Genomic DNA, 22,292 nt, shown 5'->3' with positions numbered 1-22,292 from the left:
GGGAGGTGAAGTCCCGCCCCGCCGGGCCGGCCGGGAGGCGTGGCCCCGCCGCGGGGCAGGATGGGAGCCGTAGTCCTGAGGCGGAGCCCTGCCGGAAGCTGTGGTCCGCCGCGGGGCACGCTGGGAGCTGTAGTCCCGCTGCGAGGCGCGCCAGTAGCCGTAGCGCGGCGGCCGGCGGGGGAGGGAGGGGAGGCTTTGCGGCGAGAGCAGCTCACCGGGCCCGCCGGGCCCGCCGACCGCCCTTTCTGCGTCCCCGGCCGTCGAGGGCCCGCGGCGGGAGGGAGGCAGCGGCGGGGCGGGGGGCGGCGCGGTGCACGCCGGGAAGGCGCGGCGCCTCCCCAGGCTGCCCCGCGCGGGCCAGGCGGGCGGCCGCGGGGGAAGATGGCGGCGGGCGGCGGGCGCCCCTGAGGCCCCGGGTGCGGCGGGGATGGAGCCTCCTGCGGCCCCGGGCCCCGAGCGGCTCTTCGACTCGCACCGGTGAGAGCCGCGGCGGCCTGGGGGTCCGCGCGGTCCGCCCCGTGCTTCGCGGCGGTGCGCCGCGGGTGCGAGGGGGCCCGCGGGAGGCCCACGCAGGAGGCGGGGTGTCCCTGGGCGGGGGCCCGCTGGGGGAGGGGGCGTCCCGCGGGAGCTCCGTCGGGAGGGTCGGGGCGTCCTGGGGGGGCCCAGCGAGGGTCCAGGGTGTGCCCGGGAGGCCCGCGGGGAGGCCCGGGAGGGGCTGGGTGTCTCCTTGGGGAGGCCCGGGAGGTTGCGGGGGACGCAGGGCGGTCCCTGGGGAGGGCAGCTGGGGGTCTGGCTGTCCGATGCGTGTCCCAGCCGTGCTCAGGCTGTCTGTGCTGCTCTTTGGCCCTACAGGTTTCCGACCGATGGGTTCCTGCTTCTGGCCCTGCTGCTCTATGCGCCCGTGGGGCTCTGCCTGCTCGTCCTGCGCCTCTTCATCGGCGTGCACGTCTTTCTGGTCAGCTGCGCCCTGCCTGACAGCGTGCTGCGACGGTGCGTGAGCCCGGCTCTCCCCAGGGCGCGGAGCTCCTGCTGTTGCCCGGGGTGGGGATGTGGTGTGCAGCCGCTGCCGTGGGGCAGCGTGGGGCGGGAGGGCTGCCCTCACCCGTTTGGGGTCCTTAGCCACGGAGGCTTGGTTCACGCAGAGGTTTACAGGGAGCTGTGCTTTTGGGATCCTTTGTCCCCAGGACCCAGGAAGGTGCCTTCTCTGCCAAGACCAAAGCTGGCAATTGCCTCTTGAGCGCTCAAGGACTGATCTGAAACACTTCGATCAGCTGGGTATCCCGCTAGGAAATTCTGCGTGAGGCTTGCTGGCCCATACTTCATGCTGCAGCTACAGCTGTGCAGGCAGCCTTCAGTCCCAGCTGCAGCCCCCCAACAATTCCTGTCCCAGACATTTGTCGTATCGTTTCCTTTTTGTACCAGTGTCCTTTTCCAAGTCACGTGAATTCCCAGGTCTCTGTTCTGTTTGTTGGATGTGTAAGCCAGCGATGGCTCAGACTGCAGGACTTGAGGAAACTACTTCCCCCCCCCCCAGGTTTATTGTACGTGTGATGTGCTCGGTGCTGGGCTTATTTGTGCGGCAAAGTGACCCCCAGCTTCGTGATGTCAATGTGAGGGTGTATATCGCCAACCACGTGACACAATTCGATCACAACGTCATCAACCTTCTGACCTCATGTAATACGGTGAGTAACCTGAAGCCAAGCGTGGCGGGTCTGGAAGCACCTCTCTCCAAGAGAAGTGCACAGAGAGCCCTTTCAGAATTTAGGTGTTGCCATGGTCCTCTTCAGTTCTTATTTATTAACCCAGGATTGCACAAGCCTTGAGTTTTTTTCTGTGGTTCAGCGTCACGCTTTAAAAAAGCGCGTGAAAAAATAAAGCAGGGCAAGGAGGAACAGGAAATGTTACAGTGGGTATTGATTTTATTGAAAGAGAGTGGGCAAATCCTCGCATCTGTATCTTTTTCTGGCCTTTCAAATAGGTGTCAGAAGCAGGGTTGGTTGTGGGGTTTTCCCCCAGCACTGGGTGTCACCGCTGTGCGTGTGGCCAGCCGGCTGGGCTGCAGGGGAGTGCTGAGGGGAGCCGCGTGGCGGGGCGGTGGTGCTCGGGGTATCATGCTGAGCTGGTGGTTGTGTAATTTTCCCTGTACTCTTGTGAAATTCCTTATGTGCGGAGTTCCTGAATCAACAAGCTCCGAATGTGCCCAGGAGTGAGTTTGTCGGTCCTGTGTCCTGAACAGCAGTAGATTTGCTCCTTACCTGGAGAAAAGTAACGCTTGGAAGTAGCGTATCCTTTGCCAAGCGTGCCGGGAACTACTAGAGAGAACATGGAGAAACACAGTTGTTGCCCAGGGCAGGAGGGGAGTTCGTTTCTCTGGCAGACAGGGTACAGTCTGAACTGAAGATTAGGAATCAAATTCCTAGGGAATTGGGGCCAGAGCAGTTACTGAAGCCTGGCAGTAATGTGTTCTTCTCTGCTACTAGTGCTTTCAGCGTGCAGGTTGCTCCCTCAGCCCCCAGAGGCATTTTTGCTGATAAGCAGGAGCTTTGTCTCCCACTGTCATCTGGGAAAGTAGGCCTTGAGGGAAGGACAGGACAGCCTCTCTTCCTTACTTGTGTTTTTCCTTGCAGCCTGCGTTGAACGGTGCCCCTGGCTTCATCTGCTGGTCGCGGGGATTCATGGAGCTGGGAGTAACAGGAAGCCGAGCAGAGCTGGTGGATTCCCTGAAGGTGTACTCGTCCCACAGAGGAAACCCTCCACTGCTGCTGTTCCCGGAGGAGGCTGCCACCAACGGCCGGGCTGGCTTGCTCCGCTTCAGGTACTAGGAATGGATGTTCCTGCGGCGGGGCTGTTGTCACTTTGTTTTAGCTTTGGGGTCATTCACTGCTGAATTCTTCCTTTTCAGCTCTTGGCCGTTCTCAATCTTGGATGTGGTACAGCCAGTTGCCCTACAAGTTCAGAGGCCTTTGATCACTGTGGTGAGTCAGGGACGTAGGGCAAGGAGGAGCTGTGGAGGCGTGCACTGTGCGAGGGTCTTGGCAATGCCGTTAATTCTGCTTCTGCTTTGAAGCCTGTGCGTAGTGCAGCCTGGCCAAGGACGAGCTTCTCGGTGCTCACACTTCTGTTTTTCAAGTGCCTTTCCCAGGGAAGTTCCGCCAAGTCAATACTCTTTCAGTTACACTGGCAATTTTGATAAAGGTTTTAGTGGCTTAGCTGTCTAATGATGTGCCATCTGGCTTCCGTGACCGTAGCGTGACTGTGTCATCTCCTCTTTGCGAGCTCCCTTCTTTTAAAGTGCTTTGAAAGAATAGCTCCAGCCACCTTGGAGAGTGGCTGATGTGCCAAAGGTTATGCAAGGCGCTCTGGATTAGGTTCTTGAACTCGTGCCTCCGAAATGCAGCTGTGTAACATGATGCAACGTTAGCTTCAGAAAAGTGGCAAAGTTCATGATGATAGTACTAGCGCTGCTAAATAGATTGCAATAAAACTGTTCTCAGCTTATTTACAGAGTGAGATTTTGTTGAATTTCTTACCTCTTGATATGATTTATGGATCTGCTTCATTAAAAGACACATTTATATTTGTCAGACGTCTTAGTTGATTCTCTATTGTCCATCTTTTTAAGGTAGCAGGGCAGAGTGGATAGATTTAAAGCCATTTACCAGCAGGTCCCAAAACATCGCTGCCCATACTAAGACATCAGCATGCAGGTATTTTTAAAGTGAGATTCTGTTAGGGATTAGTTCTTTGCCCAGTGCTATTTAGTGCTTTTGTCAGTGCTGCAGTGACAATATTGAGACCCCTGCTGGTGCCGTTCAGGTTAGTGAATAATGAAGAAGCTGGATTATTGATTGCGATCCGGTGAAGTACTGTTAGCTGCCAGTGAACGGCTGTTACTGTAAGTCTGATGTGGTCTGTGGGTGCATGACGCGAGGAACGTCTGGCAGGGCGGGGAACGCGGTGTTCGCTGCATGTGTGCGATGGCGAAAACTGCTGAAATGTTACGTGAAGCTCTGGTAACGCTGCTGCCAAGGAAGGGGGGCAGTAGTGGAGAGAGCTCAAGGAGGCCATAAGCATGATGCAGAATCCAGAGAGCAACACTTAAAGGCACTCAGCTTAATCAGCTTATCAGAGAAAAGGCAGAGAGATTATTGTGGATAGCTGCTCGCACATTGGAGGAGAGGCTTAAGAGTGGAGAATTCTTACTTTTTTCTGACAAAGCACACCGTAGCAGTCTTTGCAGGTGCTGAGACTAAATGTTGGTACTGCACAAGTTCAGTTTTGGATTAAGATGCAGTTTTCTACAGTGAGGATACTTTAAATTTTTGAATGACTGCTCCAGAGAAGTCGGATAGCTGTCCTGTTCTGGACTGGTTATAATGAATACCTTATCTTTTTATGGTTTTGGCTCCTCTGAGAAATTCTGTGAGATGTGACAAGTATATTTGCTTGTGCATCCTTTCCTTCATGAATGTTAGGAAGGACAGCATGCACATAACTGCAGATCTGTTTGAAGATACTGGTTATAGTCACTTCTTGGCTCAGATTTTTACCTTCAGAGGTCGAGCACGATTTTTTTTCCCTTCGTGCACATTGGCTAAGTAAATCCTAGGGGATTTCTCATGTAATTTTAAACCATCAGAAACTTTTGAGGACTGGAGATGCGATACTTTGAATGGTTCGATCAGTGCTTTACAGAAAGACACTTAGGTGATATGTATCAGACACTGGGCTGAGCAAACCACCAAATTTGGGTTTAAGAAGGAATTTTCTCCACCTCCGATTGGCTGGAACCTTGAAGGCGGGTGTTGTTCTGTGGCACAAGGCAGCGTAACTGAAGCCTGGCTGTTGGCATCGCTATAGGGCGTTTGATTTTAGGTTTCTTAGATCTGTTTATCCAGGAGATGAGGCTTCTTTATGTTACCCTTGGTGGCTGTGGTTTCTGGGCTTTTCTCATTTGTAGCACCTCTTTCCAGGCCATGGAATAAACCAGGCACGATGCCTGTCTTGCAGCCACACTGCTTTGGTCAAGGACAAAGTCATGTGTAAAAAAAGCTGAGGCAGCTGCATTGCGAGCTGTGGATCTTGAGATGTTGTCCTCACCAGCTTGTGGAAAGCTTGCTCACTGCTGGATAAAAGTAACCAACTACAAAAATCCTTGGAACAATGTCCATGCAATAGCAAATTCTTCAGAATCATTGAAAAGCGTAGGTTGGAGGGAATCTCTGGAGGTCTTTAGTTCAGCTTTTTGCTCACAGTCAGGCTGGCTTATGGTCTGCGCCCCGTCGAGAAGGATGGAGAGCCCACCGCGTCGGAGCGCCTGTCCAGTGCTCTCGTCTGGCGGGCGTTGCAGTACTTCTTAGGGAAAAGGTTATTCACTAATTTTTAGAAACAGGAAGAAAGTAATAAATTACAGCTCACCTTTAATGATTTGTCTTCAGAGAGAAGAGTTGTTTAAGACTTCACAGTGCAGCCTGTTTGGGAATGAAGAGATAAAGCTTATGGGAGTTGAGACATTGCACGGGCTGTTCCCATTAGAATAAGGGAGGATCGTTCATGATTCTAAGGAAGCGTTAGTAGATCTTAAGGCATTTTCGGTCCTTTCTAAAGGCACGGTCTAGCAGAGAATGTGAGGATATTGAGGGAAAATCCTGTCCTAGTGGGAGGAAAAGATGACTCGGAGCAGTGAAAACTTTGACACTCTTGCTCTGCCTGGCGAGAACTAATGAAGGTGAATCTGCCCCGGGGCCGGCCCTCGCTGTGCGCCGGGTTTGCCGTTCCCTCTTTCCCAGTCCTCCACATCTCTGTACCCGCCTATCTGTTACTCGCTGCCGTGGCTTCGCTGTGTTCTGTCCGCCTGCGTCCCTGATGGAGACCTGACTAGCTCGTGTTTTGTGGGCCGGATCTCATTGTGCTCTCTTCCCCAGAGTGTGGCTGACTCCTCCTGGATTACAGAGCTGCTCTGGACCTTCTTTGTCCCCTTCACAGTTTATCAAGTAAGGTACTATCTCTCTCTCTCTCTTTCATTTGGGGCAGGGTGTAGGGTGGGCAGAGCGCCTGACGTTTTTGCTGTTGTAGTAAGAGATCTTTTGGTACGCGCTAATGCACACCCTCATTGTGGTATCTCAGCATGGCTTTGTTCAGCGTGATTTGGTCCATGCCAGGTCCAGCTTCTGGACCAGCTTCACCCAGCTTCTGAAGTGGAGAGGGCTCTTGGTTCCTGCGCTCAGTTGGTGAAGGAGAGGAGTCTCTTGAGGCTTTTATGTCGAGTTTGCCGGGTATATTTTTGAAGCCAGCTGTAATTCACCCCAGGGTTGCTCAGGTCCCATGGGTGATTCCCTGCAGGCAGCTCAGTCCTCTAGCCTCTGTCTCTTCCCTGCAATCCCTTGTGCATTGCAGAGGTGGTTCAGACACCTGTCTATCGCCCCGGTGAGCCCAGCCTGGCTGAGTAGCGTCGGTGTAATTAGGGTCTGTAGGCTGCGGAAGGGGCTTGGAGTCAAATTTAGGGGTCGGGGTATTGCAGCAAAGAAAAGCCTTGTGCTGTAGCTTTCCCCAGCCGTGTCTGGCTTGAGTCTTGCCGATCTGTTTTCTACTCTCATGTAAATGGCAGTGTCTCCTCATTGGGGGCCTTTCTGGGAACTTAATTAGGAGATACTTTGCGAGTTATGCTTGAGTGCTAATAAAGATTCATTGAGCTAGTTTTGTCTTCTGAGCCGTGCCTTGCCCTTAATTTTGCAAGCTAGTGTTGAGGTTTGACACTGTCTTGTGGGGAGAGATCTGGGGTGAGCAGGGAGAGCTGAGGTGGGGATAGCACCGTTGCACTATTGATCCCAGATGGGGCTGGCTCCTCCAGCAGCCCTTGAAGCAGTCAGCCCAGTGCTGTTGTCCCCATTCAGGTGGATGCCGTCTGTCCCCAGACGAGCTGAAGAACTGAGTGAGGATTTTGCGCTCCGAGTTCAGGAGGTAGGAGGATGACGTGGGAGAGGGATGTGTAGGACTGCTGCAATTTGGGATGGTCACAGAGGAGAGTGGGGTGCGAGCAGAGTTGCAAAGGGCATTTCTGGATGGGTGTATTTGTACAATGGGAACTCTGGCCCGTATTTATTGCCCCTTATAATTATTCAGTTTTTCCATGGCCTACTTGCTACCCCCCATTTGTCCTGTCTGCCAGTTATCAAGGCTCTCCCCATGTATTTCAATTTTCTATTTTTCTATTTTGCCTACTCCTGGTCCTTCACGTGCTCCATGCAACACTGAAATGCATCACTGAGGCCCTGGAGAAATCAGTCCCCAGCCCTCTTCCCCTCGCCGTGGCTCCGTGCAGGCCTGTACATCTGATACACTCCCCTGCAAGATGGGAATGCCTGGGTCGTGCGTGTTGTGTGCCGTGTACATGTAACTCTCTTCTGCGTTTCTGCAGCTCTTGGCCATGGAGCTGGGTGTGGTATCCACACGGCTCACTGCAGCAGATAAAACTGAACACATGAAGAGGCTGAGACACACATCGCTTCTCCCCTTTGCCCCAGGTGGGTGTCCCGGGTAGTGTCCTGACAGCGGAACTGCCATTTGGGCTTTGCCTTGGGGGAGGCCTCAGTCTGCTCTTGGGTACTCATGCGTGGAGGGGGAGGAGAGGGCACGTCCGACATCCTCCCGGGGAGCAGGGGCTGCCGGCGTGCCCTAGGCTGGGGGTGTAGCTAGCTGGCAGGGAGAGGACCGCCGCTCCTGAGCTCAGACGTGGCGGTGGTGTGCAGGAGGTCCGGCTTTGCTCTCTCACCGGTTCACACTAGAGAAAGGGGAGCTGTTGCAACTTGAAGGCCGTGCACCTTTAGGCCACCTTCTTGTGCCCACTGTTTTTTCTCTTGCAGCCTCAAGCCAGCCCCTGGCAGCCAGGCCCAGGATGCCTTCCAGCCTGACTGGTGTTGCTCCTGAAGATGTGCGGATCACGGCGATGGCTCAGCGCGTCAAGGAGGTGCTGCCTCACGTGCCTCTGGAGGTCATCAGGATAGACCTGGGTAAGCGATGCCTGGGGTACTGGCAGGGCCGCCTTCCATGCCGAGTCTCTGTGATACCTGAAAGCAGAAACCTTGTCCCTGCTGCACTGTGGGGCACGATGGCAGCAAGGATGTGAGTGTCCTGATGTAGCAGCTCCCTCTCTAAACAGATCCTCCTTGTCCCTACAGCCCAAACCAACTGCGTGGATACCACCATTGCCAACTTGCTGGAGGGGAGAGTACCCTTCTTCCCGGAAAGTAAGGAGGCTGGTACTGACCTGCCCGCCCCGTCTACCTCCCAGGCTGCAGCTGCTTCTGGCATCCAGGGCTCCGTAGCTGTGCCTCCTTCCAAGGTACTGTGGTGGTTGTGTTGTCTCCTCTGTCTGATGGCTCACAGCCAGAGCATGATGGCCTGTGTTCGGGACTAGCCATGATGTCAGGGGAAGGGAGCATTTTAAGCTGGAGACCGAATTGGCATGCCGGGTCCTTGCCGAGCCCCTAAGGAGGGCTCCTGGCTTTGTTTGACTGTCTCCTGATGGCTCTTGTGCTTTCTGTTCCAGCCAGCTACGAAGCAATTTGCAAAGTCCCCTGTGGAGCGGCATCTGTCCTTGCAGGAGCGGAAACGAGCACTGTACGACTATGCCAGGAGGTGAGAGCCCACCTGCGTTTCACCCTGTCCGAGTCCCTCCCCAGCAGTACCCCGATACGCCCCAAGCAAGGGGCAGCGCTTGCTTTGCCTCCTGTCCTCCCGCTCCTCTCCTCTGGCCCAGGACAGTGGGGCTGAGGCAGGGAACCATGGCTGAAGGAGAGAGGAGGCAGGTGTTTGTCTGCTTCGCCTCTTCCGAGCCTGCAGCCCCTCGTCGTTCCTGGGAAGCACCCTGTCTCCTGAATTGCCACTGCGCTTCTGGTTTTGGGGACTAGGTGGGACAGAAGCTGTTTGCCAGAAACACAGCTGCTGAGGAGCAGGGCTTAGCAAAGAAACCTCGTTTGGTTCGTTGGTGTAATGGATTTGATGGATAGAAGTCGTTGTGGGACTATAGATTTCTTTGAAATTAGTATTGATGCTATGGAATGCTCATTTTAGAAAGAAGTTTGCTGTTCGGCATCAGGGACAGTGCAATTAATCTTCCTCAGTGTAAGTGGAGAAAAACAGCGAGCAGGGAGCGAGTGTGACCTCTGTGCATGGTTTTGATGAGGCAAACACTGGAATGAGCGTCCAGTTCTGGTGTCTGGGTCTTTTTTTGGAAAAGATAGAGAAAATTCAGAATGAATTTGGAGGGGAAGTTTGTTAAACTTACTGTCCATGAGGCGGCACACTATGTATAATTCTGGGTGAAGGAACCAGGCTGTTCAGTCTGGCAGAGGAAAGCAGAACAGTAACGAACGGTTAGAAGCTGCAGGCAGGCAGACTTCGCACAGGTAACGGAGCAGTCGTTTCTGAAAAGGACATTGATTAACCAGTGGACTAAGCTTCCAGCAGAAATGACGACTTCTCGGGGCCTGGCTGACTCCTTAGAGGATGCTGTAGAAGCTGGTAGAGATAGCGGAGCGTTTGGCTCCGTCCGGGGTGACGGGAGGCCTGCTTGCCGCGAGAGCGGGTCTCCGCTCCGTAGGGTCTTGCTGGGAAGGGGAGGGCCCGTCCGGTGCCGCGCTCGGGCGTCGCACTGAGCTCTGCTCCAGAGCGCTCCGGGAGAAGATTGCGGAGGCTCGGGGATCAGTTAAACCTTTGAGATCCTGTGGCTTTTTGACACCGCATCAACTTCTCCCTACTGTTGAAAGTCCAGGAAATTCCCAGGGTTGGAAGTTGCAGCGAGAAGAATTCTAGGTGCCCATTTCTAAAGGGCTAGCCCTAGGTGACTCCGGGTAGCTCTTGGTCACCAAGAATTTAATTTAAACAGGTCTGTTTTTCTGAAAGATCATTTCAGTTTAGAGGAATTACAGCTCAGAATAGCCCTGCGGCATAGAGGACGTTAGACTCATCGTCAGAGCTGCCCCCCAGACCTTTTGACGTGAGCGCAGAGATGGCTGAGGGCTCTCGCTGGATCCACCGGGCACGGTCTGTTCAAGAGCAAAGAGAAGGGGGTGGAAATCCTTTCCTGTGGATACCTCACCTGACTTTGTTGCTCTTCTGCGTGCCGATCTTTTATGTCCCTTTTCTGAGGCTTTTCTGACTCCTGGCTGTAGAGTAGCGATCTCTGTACTTCTCTGAGAGGGAGGGATCCCAGCGGGATTTGGAAAGGCGATTGTGCTGCTCGTCTCTCTTTACTCCAAAGAAGGGCCCTCCTTACTCTCCTAGACTCGAGGGCGGGTATGCGTCTGCCTCGAGTTCTGGGTGACAGCAGCAGCGGCCGTTTCGAGCTCAGGAAAGGTTCGCAGCTCAAGGCTTGCTGAACGCTTGATTTCCCTGCAGCCCTCTGCCCGGGCTGCTGAAAGTCCTGGCGATTCACAGTGAGACGTGGCCGTTCCCGGGGGAGGATTTTGCTTTTTCAGGACGGTTCGTTCCCCCGCTGGCCGGTGTTTAACGGCAGCACAGGCAGGACGCGGCGGAAGCGGGGCACGGGCCGGTTCAGGGTGGTGGTCGCAGGGGCCTGGTGGTCGCAGGGGCCTGGTGGTCTTGCCGCGCTCTCCCCGGTGGAGCGGGGCTTTGGCCTGGCACCTTTTCCCGCCCCTGGGGCCTGGGGCGCTGTGCACGTGTGTCTCATCCGAAGCGCGGGGTAAGGCTCAGCTTTCACGGTCCCGCGCTCGGGGACGTTGGTAGCTTGTTACCAGCACCCGCACCGCTTCCCGGGGCTGGTTGGCTCACCCGGGCAGGACATCTTGGGGCCGGCCGGTACGGCGCCTGGGCGTGCTGGGCATCGGCCGGGGGCTGTGCTGGCAGGCGGCCTCCTGTCAGGCCCCGCCGAAGCCTCGGCCCCGGGAGCCGGGCGGCGGGCAGGGGCGGCAGGGGCGGCTGCCGGCGGGCTCTCGCGGCCCGCTTGCTTCATGCCGCCGTGCGGCTTTGCTGGGAGAGCGGGCCCTGCCCGCGGGGTCCCCCGGGCCCCTCGGCCTCCGCGGGGGCTGGGGATGGAAACGGGGCCCGGCCGGCGCCGGGGGAGCGCCCGGCGCCGGGGCGATGCGGGGCGCCGGGGCGATGCGGGGCGCCGCCGCACGCCCGGGGCGGGGGAGGGCGGCCCGCTCGGTCGCCGGGCGCTGCCGGGCGGCGGGGCCGGGCCTGACGGCGCTTTCTCCCGCAGGAGGTTCGCCGAGAAGCACGGCGCGGCGCGGGCCGGCGGCAGCCCCTGAGCGGGCGCGGCGCGGCGGGGCGGGCCCGGAGGCGCCTGTGCCCTGCGCGGCCGGGACGGGCCGGGACGGGCCGCCCCCCGCCGCCCCCCGCTCCCCCCCGGCGGCGGAAATAAACGGCGGCAGCGACTGGCGCGGCTCGGCTCTGCGGGCACCGGGAGGGGGGGCACCGGGGGGCGGGGCACCGGGGGGCGGGCACCGGGAGGGGGCGGGGCACCGGGAGGGGGCGGGGCCAGCCCGGCTCCGTGCGGATCCGCACGCGCCGCGGCCGCCGCCCGCTCGCGCGCCGCACGTAGGCGCCGCTTAAAGGGGCGAGGCGGCGGGAGCGGGGCGGCGCTGGCGGCGGCCCCGCGGGGGGCCCGGCCTCCGCCGGAGCTCCCGCCCGGTGCGGGCCCCAGAGGAGGGAGCCGGTGCCCTTTTAAGACGCGGGCGCCCGGTGCCGGTGGCTGTATTTACATGGGGGCTGGCGGGCGCCACGTGACCGGCGGGGGCTGAGCGCGGCTGCACCCGCGGGGCCATGGCGTGCGCCGGCGACGACGGTCGGTGGGGAGCCCGGGCCGGGGTCCGGGTCGGTGGGGAGCCCGGGCCGGGGGTGCGGGTCGGTGGGGAGCCCGGGCCGGGGGTGCGGGTCGGTGGGGAGCCCGGGGGTCCCGGGGGGTGCGGGTCGGTGGGGAGCCCGGGGGTCCCGGGCGGGCTGCCGTGGGGCGGGTCTAGGTCGACGGGAGTCCCAGGAGGGCTGCCGTGCACCGGGGAGGGGGGCAGGTCGGGGGGTCCCGGGTGGGCCGACGTGCGCCGGGGCTCTGGGTCAGCGGGGAGCCGCGGGGTCCCGGCGGGCTGGCGTGACCCGGGGTGCCGGCTCCATGGCGGGGCTCAGCAGGGCCCCTGGGCAGGCGGGCTGACGGGGGCCGGGGGGTCCCGGGGGAGCGGGGTGCACGGGATGTCCTGGGACCATCCATGCCCGGTGCTCCCGCGGTCCCTGGGCAGCGGTGGGATGCAGCAGGGAGCGCTCCCGGGCGGGGCGGGGGCCTCTGGGACGGAGCAGTGGGGTGCGCTGGTGGGTGGGCGGCAGGGGGCCAGGCGGGCGCCGGGCTGACAGCCCCCCCCAGGCTCCTGGGTGGAGCTGCGGAGTGGCCCAGGGTGCCCCGAGCCCGAGCCCTCGCGGTTCTCCTCCTGCCACGCTGACGTGGAGCGGATGCTGCTGGAGGCCCAGCTGGAGACGGAGAGCGGCGACGGGTGAGTCCCGAGCAGGAGCCCGGGCACCCGCAGTCCTGCCCGGCCAGAGTGGGCGTCGGGGGGCCAAGGGGCAGCGCAGGGTTGGTGACAAGGGCCTTATGTTTGCAGTGCCCTGCTCACACTCGGCTCGCCGGCCTGGGATGATGAGGGAGCCGGCCAGGCGAGCGAGCAGCCTGGGGAGAGCAAGCTGCTCCCTCCCCGCAGCCAGCCGCAGCTGGGCTGCCCGCACCCCCAGCAGGTAAGGGAGCCGGCCCCCCGCACCGCTGCCCTGTGCGGGCCGTGCCCCTGCCCTCACCTGCCCTGTGCTTCCTCCTAGCGGGATGTGCTGGAGGAAGCCGAGCAGAAGGAGCAACGCCTGCCAGCATCCCTCCGCTGGGCCTGTGCCCGCCGCCCTCAGCATCTGTCTCCAAAGTAAGGCCCCTGTCCCCCGCCAGCATGTCCTGCTGTCCCTCGCCCTTGCTGTCTGCCTCGCCACCCCCGTCCTGCTGTCCCCGTACCCCCTGCAGCGCTCGGCGCTCTTCCCTCGTACCCCCTTTAACCGTGCACTTTTCCCAGGGAGTTTGCCTTTGTGTGCTCCTCCCAGCCGGTGCTGTGGAGCCTGCAGGGAGGCGCAGTGGGGAGGAAGAAGAGACTTTTCAGTTCAGAGCTGCTGCTGCTCTTCATCCCCTCGCTGCTGCTCAGCCATGTGCTGACCCTGGGACTGGGGTGAGTTTCTGATAGGCCCGACCTGTGCTCTCGAGTGGCCTAGGCCAGGACCAACCCCCTGGGCACAGGCAGGGTGAGCCCTGGGCATCTGCAGCCTGGGGCTGTCCGGGGGCCTCTGCCCCGACGCAGGGGGCTGTCCCCGTGGGAACAACTCCACGCTCCTGGAGCTGGACCGTTCATCCTTGGGTGCTGCTCTGCACCGCTCCTCCCAGCAGCCACAGTCGTCTCCGTGGCTGCTGCCCTCTCCCCTCACTGCTGGCTTGCTGAGGCCCGGCGGGCTGTCCCCACGCGGGTGCCTTACAGTTGCTCTCTCCAATCCAGGATCTACATCGGGAAGCGGCTGGCAGCCTCCTCGACAAACCCGCTGTGAAGAGCTGGGCTCGGCGACAGACGGGTGGCTCTACCGCCCCGCTCCTGCGCTCAGCGCGCGGAGGGAGGCCAGGCACCAGCGCAGCCCAGCTGCTCCCAGACTGTGTGTGTGTGGCACGAGGCGCTGTCTCCCCTTGTTCCTCCTTTAGACCCAGCCTAGGGAGTTGATTCTACTCTCCCGTGTAGACAGGAACCCACTGATGGCAGCCCCCTGCTGCAGGCAGCCTCTGCCCTCCCCATCCCTTGGTTACGGGTCCGGGTTCCTCCTCTTTAACATAAGACTGTAAATACGACTCCTGAGCCTGCAACACCATGCGCGAATAAACAGCCCTGTGCCAGCTCGGGAGGCAGAGCAGCGTCCCGGCAGTCACCACGCCAGACCCGGCACAGCCCGGCCAGGGGAGAGAGAGCGTGCTCCCCAGCAGCATGGGGTTACCCTGGGCTTTCCCTGCCGCGGGGCTCCGGCTGCAGGAGGGCGAGTCCCTGCTCTTTGGGGTGCTGGGGCACGGTGCCGGGGTGGTGCCTGGCTGTGGGAAGGGCCCTGGCTGGGCTGGGCACTGGGGCTCAGACAGGGTTTTCAGCCCCACCGCGGGGTGCCCGGCTGATGCGTTAGTCCTTTATTAGTGCTGTGGCCTGCTGCAGCAGGGAGGCAGGGGCTGGAGCCCAGCGCCGCTGGCCGAGGCAGCAGTGCCAGCCCGGCCCAGGCAGGGCTGCGAGGCCAGATACCGGCAGGAGAGCTGACACCGCAAAGCACGACGCTGCCCGTGCCCGCTCGCAGGCCTGGCTGGCTTCCATGCAGTCACAGTGCCCAGGCCAGAAGGATTTGTCCGGGTGCTGCGGGATGGGGTGGGCAGCCGAGGGACGGGAGCTGCCCCCGGGGGGGAGAGCAGGAGGGGAGGGAAGAGCTCGGCACGCCGGCAGGGAGCTTGCTTGTCGCCCTGCGCCTGGGGTGGTCCGCTGGCAGCTCCGGGTGGAGGGAGGCAGGTCCTCTTGGGCATGGTGTGGTTGCACCGCTGAAAGGGCTGCGTGGGTGGGAGCACGGCGCGGCGCGGGAGAGGCGTCCTGGCACGGGCTGGCGTGCAGCTGCCTCACCCCGGCGGGAAGGCTGAGGGCTGATGCAGAACGCGGGTGGGGAAGCATTCGGGGGCAGGTGGGTCCCAGCCCGGGGGGCACCTGGAGGGTGGCAGTGGCCAGACCTGGCTGGGCACAGGGTGCCAGTGCCCCGTGCTGCCCTGGGTACTGGGGTGCACAGGCAGTCCCGCGGCTGTGCAGAATGCTTGTGGTGTAAATGCTGCAAGAGGGGTGAGCGAGGGGTGGTCCAGCGGGCGAGGATCAAGCAGGGCCATTTGTCCAGCAACCAGCTGGGAGCAGGGGCACCGTGGGCTTTTTGTCCCCGTGGGCAGGGGTGGCTGCGAGTGGACGCTGCAGCTGCAGGCAGGCACCGGGTCAGAGCTGCGACATGCGCTTGGACTTCGGTGGCGGAGGCGGTGGTGACTTCAACGCTTTACTTCCATCCGCTGTCGGCGACATGGATGCCTGCAAGCAGAGCGGGCAGTTACCGGGGCAGGGGGGCCGGGGGCCGGGGGCCGGGGGCCGGGGGCCTGGGCCGGGCGGTACCTTCCCTCCGGTTGCAGCGTCGCTCTGCTCCAGGAACGTCTCGTACACGGTGGGGCTGATCTTGCGGGGCAGCGGCGGGGCCTTGCTGGCACTCTTCACGCGGCCGCCGAAGCCAGTGGGAGACAGGGACAGCCCTGCGCGGGCAGGGGAGGTGGGCTGGGTAGATCATCCAGCCTGGGGGGCCGTGGGGGCCCTGGGAGGGCCCATGGGGCCCATCTGCGTGCCCCGGGCTGCCAGGTGCCCTGGGCTCCCGGGGCCAGCTCTCCTGCCCGCGGGAGCAGGACGGCCCTGGGCAGAGGCTGGGGGTGGTTGTGGGGCAGGAGCCCAGCCGGGATGGGGGGCTGGCTCCCGCTGGGAGCTGATCTTGGCACCGAGACCCAGCGGCACGAGGTCCGGGATCGACGACCGGCAGCTCCACGGGGAGCGTTCGGTGGGGGACACGCGAGCCGCGTGGGGTAACCCGTGCTTCTGGTACCAAGTCCTCCCTGCCCGCTCCTGGCTGCAGGACTTGCCTGCGCCATTGTGGGGATGGGGCGAGGGTGCTGGTACCTGCGGTGCTGGGGTGGGGGCACGGCCCTGCTCGTGGAGACAAGGGCTGGGTGCAGTTTGGGGCTGTGGGGGCTAGGGAAGGGGCCCCCCCAGCCACGGCAGGGGTGCGTGGGGGGCCAGGACGGCGCCCCGAGCTGGCAGCCGTGGTGGGGAGTACCTGCAGAGCTGGGCTGAGAGCCAGCGGCGTCGCGGCTTGGCGGGGGCTGTTTCCCCTCGGAGCTGCCCAGGCTGGTCTCGCTCATGTGGCGGGAGAGTCTCCGCTTCTCATCCTGGGGCACAGAGGGGAGGCTCAGCGCCGCGGGGGGCCGGGCTGCATTGCAGCACCGCAGCCCAGGGAGCGCAGGAGCCTCTGGCAGGGTGCGACGCTCCGCAGCGCCCTGCCCGCAGCCCAAAGGCGGCCCCTGCCCGCAGCCCTGGGTCTTCAGCCCTGGGCCCCACCAGCCTCTGCTCCTGCCCTCCCTGCCGTCCTGGCTGCGCCCGGCAGCGGGGGCCGCCGCCAGCCCCCAAGGGGTCCCGGCTGCCCTGAGGCCGGGTGCTGCCGGCTGGGCGGGGGCTCCAGGAGCAGCAGGACGCCTGGGGGAGGCACCAGGGCTGTGCTGAGCATCACCTTGGGCTCTGGCAGCTCTGAGATGGACTGGCGTGTGTCCTGCCGCCAGTACCCGAAGAAGGTGCTGGAGCGGTTCTCCTTGCGCTCGTTCCTGCGGTCCTCGCTCTCGGAGTTGCGAGCAGCAGGCTTTGGGGTCGGGGCTGCCTCCGTGCTGTGGAGCAACTGCGGGTGGTGAGGGGCAGGCAGGCGGCAGGGGTACGGGAGCAGGGCTACGCTGTGGGCCAGCCGGGCCGTGGCTAGGAGTGGCCGCCCTCAGCCAGGCACCAGCACCATCTCCAGCAGAGCTTAGCAGTGGATGCTTGGGGGGACAAGCCAGCAAGACAGGCGTGGATGGCTCAGGTGGCAGCGGTGTCCAGGGGAGCCTGAGGGCTGCACATGGGGTGTCTCTGCTCCGTGCCCCCCACGGGGACAGGGCCACCGTGGTGGCATGGCGGGATGGACCCCGAGATGCAGCTTGGCATAAAGGGAATCGGGGAGGGCAGTGGACTGGGGAGGTGGCAGAGAAGCGTCTGGGGGGGAGGAGAGGGAGGCTGGCTCAGCGGCGCAGGGCCAGCGGGGAGGGCTGAGGGTGGTGAAAGAGGGTGGCTTGGGGCCAGCGCTCCCCACCACAGCACTCACCTGTCTCCAGCATGGCCCAGTCGGTCCCAGTCGGGTCCCCAGACCATGGACCGGGGTCGTCCACTCCGCCGGTCCTCAAAGCAGACCTGAGAGCACAGGGAGCCTGAGAGAGAGCCAGGAGGGATGAGAGTGCAGAGCCTCCCCCTCTTTCCCTTGGCTCAGCCAGGGCCAGCAGTGCCCTCTCTGCCCGGTCCTGGTTTTGTGCCAGTACCAGCCACCCCACGGCAGTGCTGTCCCCCAACCCAGGGCAGGCAGGGACCCCAAGGTCCCCCACAGACAGTGCCCCTCACCCTGTTGCTGCTGCAGCTGCGGCCCCATCCAGCTGTTCCCTGCTGCCCCAAACCTGCGTTGGCTTGTCCAGCATCACCCCACGTGTGCCATGCGCCACCGGTGCAGCCTCGGCTGTGCCTGCGCTGTGCTCACTGCCCTGGCACTCACCATCTCCCGCACCCCATACTGGCTCTCCACCTTGGCCCGCAGCTGCACGAAGCACTGCTCCATGCGCTCGTGGAAGGGCCGCAGGTCCTCCGTCACCTTCCGCCCGTGGATCCGGATACCCTCTGCCAGCAGCGGGGTCTGCGGGAGAACAGGGACGGATCTGCCTGGGCTGGTGGGGCTCCCCAGGACAGGGACGCTGGCACTTGGCGCCCTGGGGCAGCCGTCCCCTCCGGATGCCAGAGGGATGCTGTGGGCCGTACCTGCCAGGCAATCAGGTCCTTCAGCTTCTCGATGTTCCCCTCGTCCTCAGGGTGCTCCTGCAGGTAGGACTCCTGGAAAAAGGCCTGCAACAACCCCCTCTCAGTCCCGCTGACAGGCTGGCTCGGCTCGGTGCAGGCAGGGGATGGCACAAAGTGGTGCCGGTGCCCGGCACAGCACCCACGTGTCCTCACCGTCTCATACTTGGCGAAGCCACCCATGACAGCAGGGTCCACGATGCCGTTGAGCAGCATGGAGAGCGGGTTGATGGGCAGGCTGGGGTCATTCTGGTGTCGGTTGATCTCGCTCATAATTTTCTCATTTGTTTTCATCATGGTCTCGATGGCATTTTCCAGGGGGGAGATGATGGTCTGTGCCCAGGGAGGGAGGGAGGGAAGGAGGGAAGGTCAGCAGCTGGCTGACCCAGCGACCTGCCCATCCTGGTGCAGGCTGGTAGGGTGGTCTCTCCCCGGTCCTGCAGGAGAGAGGCCCTGGGGTTGTGCATCTCACCCCGCGAAGCCCCCCGGGCCCCTGGCACCGGCCGCCTGGAGCTGAGCCGAGGCGCATGGGGGAAGCACTGGAAGTGCCGGTCCCTGGCTCCGAGCACAGGCTGCCGGCAGCGTCAGCCCTGCCGGCAAGAGGCTGCAGGCCAGCTGGCGGATGCGTGGCAGTGGCAGCTCAGCGGTGAGCTTATGGGACACCTGGGTAACGTCGTCGTGCACAGCCTGAGCACTGCAGCACACGCGTGTGTGGCAGCACTCGTGCAGCCGTACAGTCGCCCCGCAGCACAACTGTCACACAACAGCCCTGCTGGTGCATTTCAGATCTTCCTTGCTGCAGCACCTGAAACTTTGGCCAAGCACGTCCCTCTGACAGAGGCGTAAAACCACGTGCGGAGCTGTTGTCAGCAGTGCCAGAAGTAGCAGTGGTCTGCTGAAACTCCTCCAGGGCCTGTGCTGCTCCCTGCACGCAGTCTCCTGCTTCCCACGGAGGAGATGTGCACTCCGGTGGGTGAGCCACACAAACCAGTCCCTGTCACCCTGTCGATGCTACCGGCACCAGCTGACGGAGGCTCTCCGTGCCCTGAGTGCCGGGGGGGAGGCCCCGGGGACCCGAGGGACCACAGGGGCACAGGAGCGAGCTGTGGGGTCTGGGGGCTCGAGCGCTGGGTGGGCTGGCTTGGGTTTGCGCCGAGAGCAGAGACTGATGGGGCACCAGGCGGGATGTGCTCCCCGTACCCCAGCTTTAGCCACTTGAGCTTGGGAAGCCTGGAAGGGCTGGGGGCAGCGCGCCCACCTGGATCTGGGGTTTGTGGTGCTACTTGGGGAAGGGATGGCCTGGGAGGGCCCCGCACCCCCCCACCCTCCTCACCGTGGTGGTGGAGGTCACTGCGAACCAGCGCAGGATGCCGGGCAGGGGGTAGGCTGTTACGAAGGTCGTCCGCTCGATCCACATGTTCTGTGGGGAGGGCAGCAGTCATCCCGCCGCCCTCCTCCCCATCACCCTGGGACACCCCTGCCTGCCCCATGGGGCGGGGGGCTCCCACCTCCCCTTCCCATGGGCACAGGACCACCACCTTCCCCATCCCAGGACGGGGGGACCCCCTGTCTCTCCTGCATCCCCCCTCCTCTGGACACCTGGCTCCTCACAGGGCCCCCCCAGCTCTCCCCGTCCCTCCCAGCCAGGGCTCCCGGCAGCCCCCGCCAGCACTCACTGCAAATTCATTGTCTGGATCCTTTGGGCCTTTCTTGAAGGGCCGCGAGTAGCTGAACATCTGGACGTGGTTGGCTTTGTAGAAACTGCAGGGGAGGGAAGGGGCAGAGCGTGAGAGGTCCCCCTGTCGTGTCCCCTCCCATGCGGAGCAGAGCGGGTGCACCCTGCCCGCGCCGGGGCACTCACTTGGTGATCTGCTCCGGGATGCTCCGGTCCTTGAACCGGACCTTGGCTTCCTCCACTGGCTGTACGGTGAAACACTGGATATCTGCGGGAGTGAAGGAGCCATGGGCATGCACCGCGGGGTTGGGGGCTGTGGGGGAGAGGGGCCCCAGGGCCCGGACGGGGAGAGCCCCAGGGGTGCGGGGGGAGGCGCTGCGGGACCCGCGCAGGGGGTGATGGCACAGGGAACCGGCCGCCCTCCCAGCCCCATCCCCACACTCGGAGGATACACTGGCCCGGGGAGCCGGTGATGTCCTGGCCGGGTGGAGACGTGCTCTTCAGCTTCTCGGCGTTGGGGAAGGGGCTCAGCAGCCGCATCTCAAAGTCCTCCCGGCGCTCATACTCCTTTCCCCGGTAAATGAAGACCTTGTTCTGTGCAGGAGGAAGATGGCAGCCTGTCCCAGCACGCTGTGGAGCGGGGCCGGGGAGCCCTCGGCCCCGTGCTCTGGCTGCAGCGAGCCCTGGTGCATTAGGGGTGCAGGCGCCGATGAGGCTGGGCCCTTGGCTGAGTGGGAGACCCCCCTCTCAAACCAAATATTTCCCCAAACCCAGCAACTGGAGGAAAAAGGAATTAAAGTGTGGGCTGGCTCGGGCAGAGAAGGCTCTGGAGCGAAGGTCTCTGGCTGGGCACGCAGCAACCAGGGTCTGCGGTCAGTGGATACAGAAACCACCCAGGAGACCACAAGGAGCCCCTGAAAGCCACCATGACCTCTGTGAAAATGATGCCGTCCTCGCTGTGGCCGTAACAGTGGGGCAGGAAAATAAGGACTAACACTTTGGATGGCAGATGCCCACCAACCGTGCCAACTTATATCTGAGTGGATTAAAAACCTAAGGAACGTAACAGGAGGGAATGGGGGTGAAACACCTTGCTCTCCTCCGGAAAGATGAGCCCTGCTCTCGCCGGTGGGCGCCAGGAGCCTGTTTGCCAGCACAGGGAAAGGGAGAGGCGCTGAGCAAGCCCCTGCCTACAGCACCGCGCTGCAGGGACGGGGAGAGGGTCATCGGGGAGAGGGTCGTCGGGGAGAGGGTCGTCGGGGAGAGGGTCGTCGGGGCTCCCACAGAGACCCCAGAGGTACCCGAATCTGTTCATAAATAGCACAGACCCATCTCTGCACCACAGGCAGGGTACAACACACAGCTGTCCCTGCAGCCCCGATACGACACGGCGCAGACCCGCACTGGCGACCCGGTCGTCACCACCACCCCGGCGAGGAGCCCGTCCCATGGGAGCAGGGACACCATCAGGGCTCAGCCACCCCGCGATGGCCGCAGCCGTGAGGCTTGGCCCGGGCAGGCGCAGCGTGCCGACTGCTGGCACAGCGCTGGCCTCGGGGCAGCCGGGAGCCGCTTACCCGCAGGAAGGTGGGGAAGCCTTGCCCGTAGTAGCCCACGGCGAAGTAGTCCGGGCTGGGCCGCAGCACCTTCAGGATCTTCTCATAGAACTTGGCTTCCCGCTGCTGCAGGGAGAGAGGGGCAGAGGGGGGATGGACCGGCGCCCTGCCGCGGGACGGGAGCCTTGCAGACCCCCCGTCTCTCCCCACAGCTCGCAGCACCCAGCCCGCTCTGCCGGCAGCCGCCCCCCCAGCCCAGCCGAGCACTCACCAGGATGTCACTCAGCATTTCATAGTCGAAGACTTCGCTCTCATACTGCTCCGCCAGCTCCTTGCAGATGTGGATGGCCTCCTCCCACATCTGCAGAAGACGGGGTCAGGGTGGGGGCCGCCGGGTGAACTGGGGCGGGGGGGCACTGGGGGCTTCCAGAAGAGACCAGCCCCACCTGTGGGGGCACCCACAGCCCTGCTCCTGACCGAGAAGAGGAAGATTCTCCCCGTGCGGGCTGGTGGTCCGGCTGGGCACTGGTGGGCTGCAGCAGGACTCAGCTTCCCGCTGTCTCCAGCACCTGAGCCCCCTGCCCAGGCGAGCCCCTCTCCTGGGGTGCCCCAGCTACTGGCCCCCGGGCAGTGTCAGGGCTGGGGGCTGAGGCTGGGACGGGACAGGACGGGATGGGACGGGACGGGATGGGACGGGATGGGGGGAAGGACAGCCGCAGCAGCCAGGTGGCTGTGGGGTGAACCGTCCAGCCCGGGCTCGCTGTGGGGCAGCTCCAGCCCCAGCACAGTGGTGGGGTGGGCGGGTGGGCCGTGCTGAGGCTGGGGGCTCGGAGCAGGAGGCAGCGGTGGCCGGGGAGCCAGGTTCGCCCTGGGACAGCCCAGCTCCCACCAGCTGGGCGGGACGAGGGGGCTGCTGGGGGCGCACGGCCGCGCTCACCTTGCCCTGGTCGAAGTAGTTGATGATCTGGTTGTAAAGAGCCTCTTTCAACTGGCGCTGAGTGTGCAGGCTGGGGCTGTGCAAGCCCTGCATGGGGGCTGTGTTCGCCTCGTCCGACCACTGCGCAGAGCCAGCGGGAGCCCGTCATGCCGAGCCCTCGGGCCCCGGCTGGGCAGCCCCCGCAGCCCCTGTGCCCCCTGTGCCCCACCTTGAGGAGCCGGGCGTGCAGCAGCAGGGTGTAGGCTCCCTCCGTGTAGTTCTCGTAGCTGATGTGCAGGTCCTTCAGCTTGTACAGGTACCTGGGAGCGAGGGTACCGTGTGCGGGGCACGACAGCCAGTGCAGCTGGGGGTCCGGCCCGTGCTACCCCACGGGGCAGCACGCCCCACCGGCAGCCGGGTAGGGGCAGAGCCCCCGGTGCCCT

At 62.6% G+C, this 22,292-nt stretch overlaps 2 protein-coding genes across 5 annotated transcripts in view; one reads left to right on the top strand and one right to left on the bottom strand.

Moving 5' to 3' along the window:
* The first annotated feature begins 354 nt into the window (after nucleotides 1–354).
* On the top strand, nucleotides 355–13,916 carry AUP1 (AUP1 lipid droplet regulating VLDL assembly factor). 3 transcript variants are annotated; one of them, XM_082316314.1, is made up of 13 exons: nucleotides 355–477; nucleotides 853–990; nucleotides 1,535–1,685; nucleotides 2,631–2,818; nucleotides 2,906–2,978; nucleotides 5,928–6,001; nucleotides 6,897–6,963; nucleotides 7,421–7,526; nucleotides 7,866–8,012; nucleotides 8,181–8,344; nucleotides 8,552–8,640; nucleotides 13,059–13,208; nucleotides 13,530–13,916. In XM_082316314.1, the coding sequence occupies exons 1-13, from the start codon at nucleotides 428–430 to the stop codon at nucleotides 13,576–13,578; spliced, it is 1,446 nt and encodes a 481-aa protein (XP_082172440.1). In that variant the 5' UTR covers nucleotides 355–427; the 3' UTR covers nucleotides 13,579–13,916. The 3 variants fall into 3 exon arrangements, with proteins under 3 accessions (XP_082172440.1, XP_082172441.1, XP_082172442.1); XM_082316315.1 differs by lacking the exon at nucleotides 6,897–6,963 and having other exon boundaries at nucleotides 5,928–5,996; XM_082316316.1 differs by lacking the exons at nucleotides 13,059–13,208; nucleotides 13,530–13,916 and adding an exon at nucleotides 11,225–11,413.
* Nucleotides 13,917–14,295: 379 nt separating this feature from the next.
* Nucleotides 14,296–22,292, bottom strand: part of LOC309591926 (dedicator of cytokinesis protein 2-like) — an 81,765-nt gene continuing 73,768 nt past the window's right edge. For both annotated transcript variants that reach the window (XM_082314891.1, XM_082314892.1), the window contains 16 exons: nucleotides 22,079–22,169; nucleotides 21,871–21,990; nucleotides 21,205–21,294; nucleotides 20,955–21,059; nucleotides 19,830–19,971; nucleotides 19,564–19,645; nucleotides 19,379–19,463; nucleotides 19,036–19,122; nucleotides 17,859–18,035; nucleotides 17,667–17,750; nucleotides 17,407–17,544; nucleotides 16,969–17,054; nucleotides 16,351–16,501; nucleotides 15,901–16,012; nucleotides 15,195–15,328; nucleotides 14,296–15,113 (listed from right to left, as the gene is read on the bottom strand). In XM_082314891.1, coding sequence (XP_082171017.1) covers nucleotides 15,024–15,113; nucleotides 15,195–15,328; nucleotides 15,901–16,012; nucleotides 16,351–16,501; nucleotides 16,969–17,054; nucleotides 17,407–17,544; nucleotides 17,667–17,750; nucleotides 17,859–18,035; nucleotides 19,036–19,122; nucleotides 19,379–19,463; nucleotides 19,564–19,645; nucleotides 19,830–19,971; nucleotides 20,955–21,059; nucleotides 21,205–21,294; nucleotides 21,871–21,990; nucleotides 22,079–22,169 — 1,774 coding nt within the window. In that variant the 3' untranslated portion in view covers nucleotides 14,296–15,023. The remainder of the gene's footprint in view (nucleotides 15,114–15,194; nucleotides 15,329–15,900; nucleotides 16,013–16,350; nucleotides 16,502–16,968; nucleotides 17,055–17,406; nucleotides 17,545–17,666; nucleotides 17,751–17,858; nucleotides 18,036–19,035; nucleotides 19,123–19,378; nucleotides 19,464–19,563; nucleotides 19,646–19,829; nucleotides 19,972–20,954; nucleotides 21,060–21,204; nucleotides 21,295–21,870; nucleotides 21,991–22,078; nucleotides 22,170–22,292) is intronic.

Source organism: Platalea leucorodia, assembly GCF_965183815.1.
Source record: "Platalea leucorodia genome assembly, chromosome: 6".
Taxonomy (NCBI): Eukaryota; Metazoa; Chordata; class Aves; order Pelecaniformes; family Threskiornithidae; genus Platalea; species Platalea leucorodia.
Note: the sequence above shows the minus strand (reverse complement) of the source record. Positions and strands in the feature narration are given on the sequence as shown.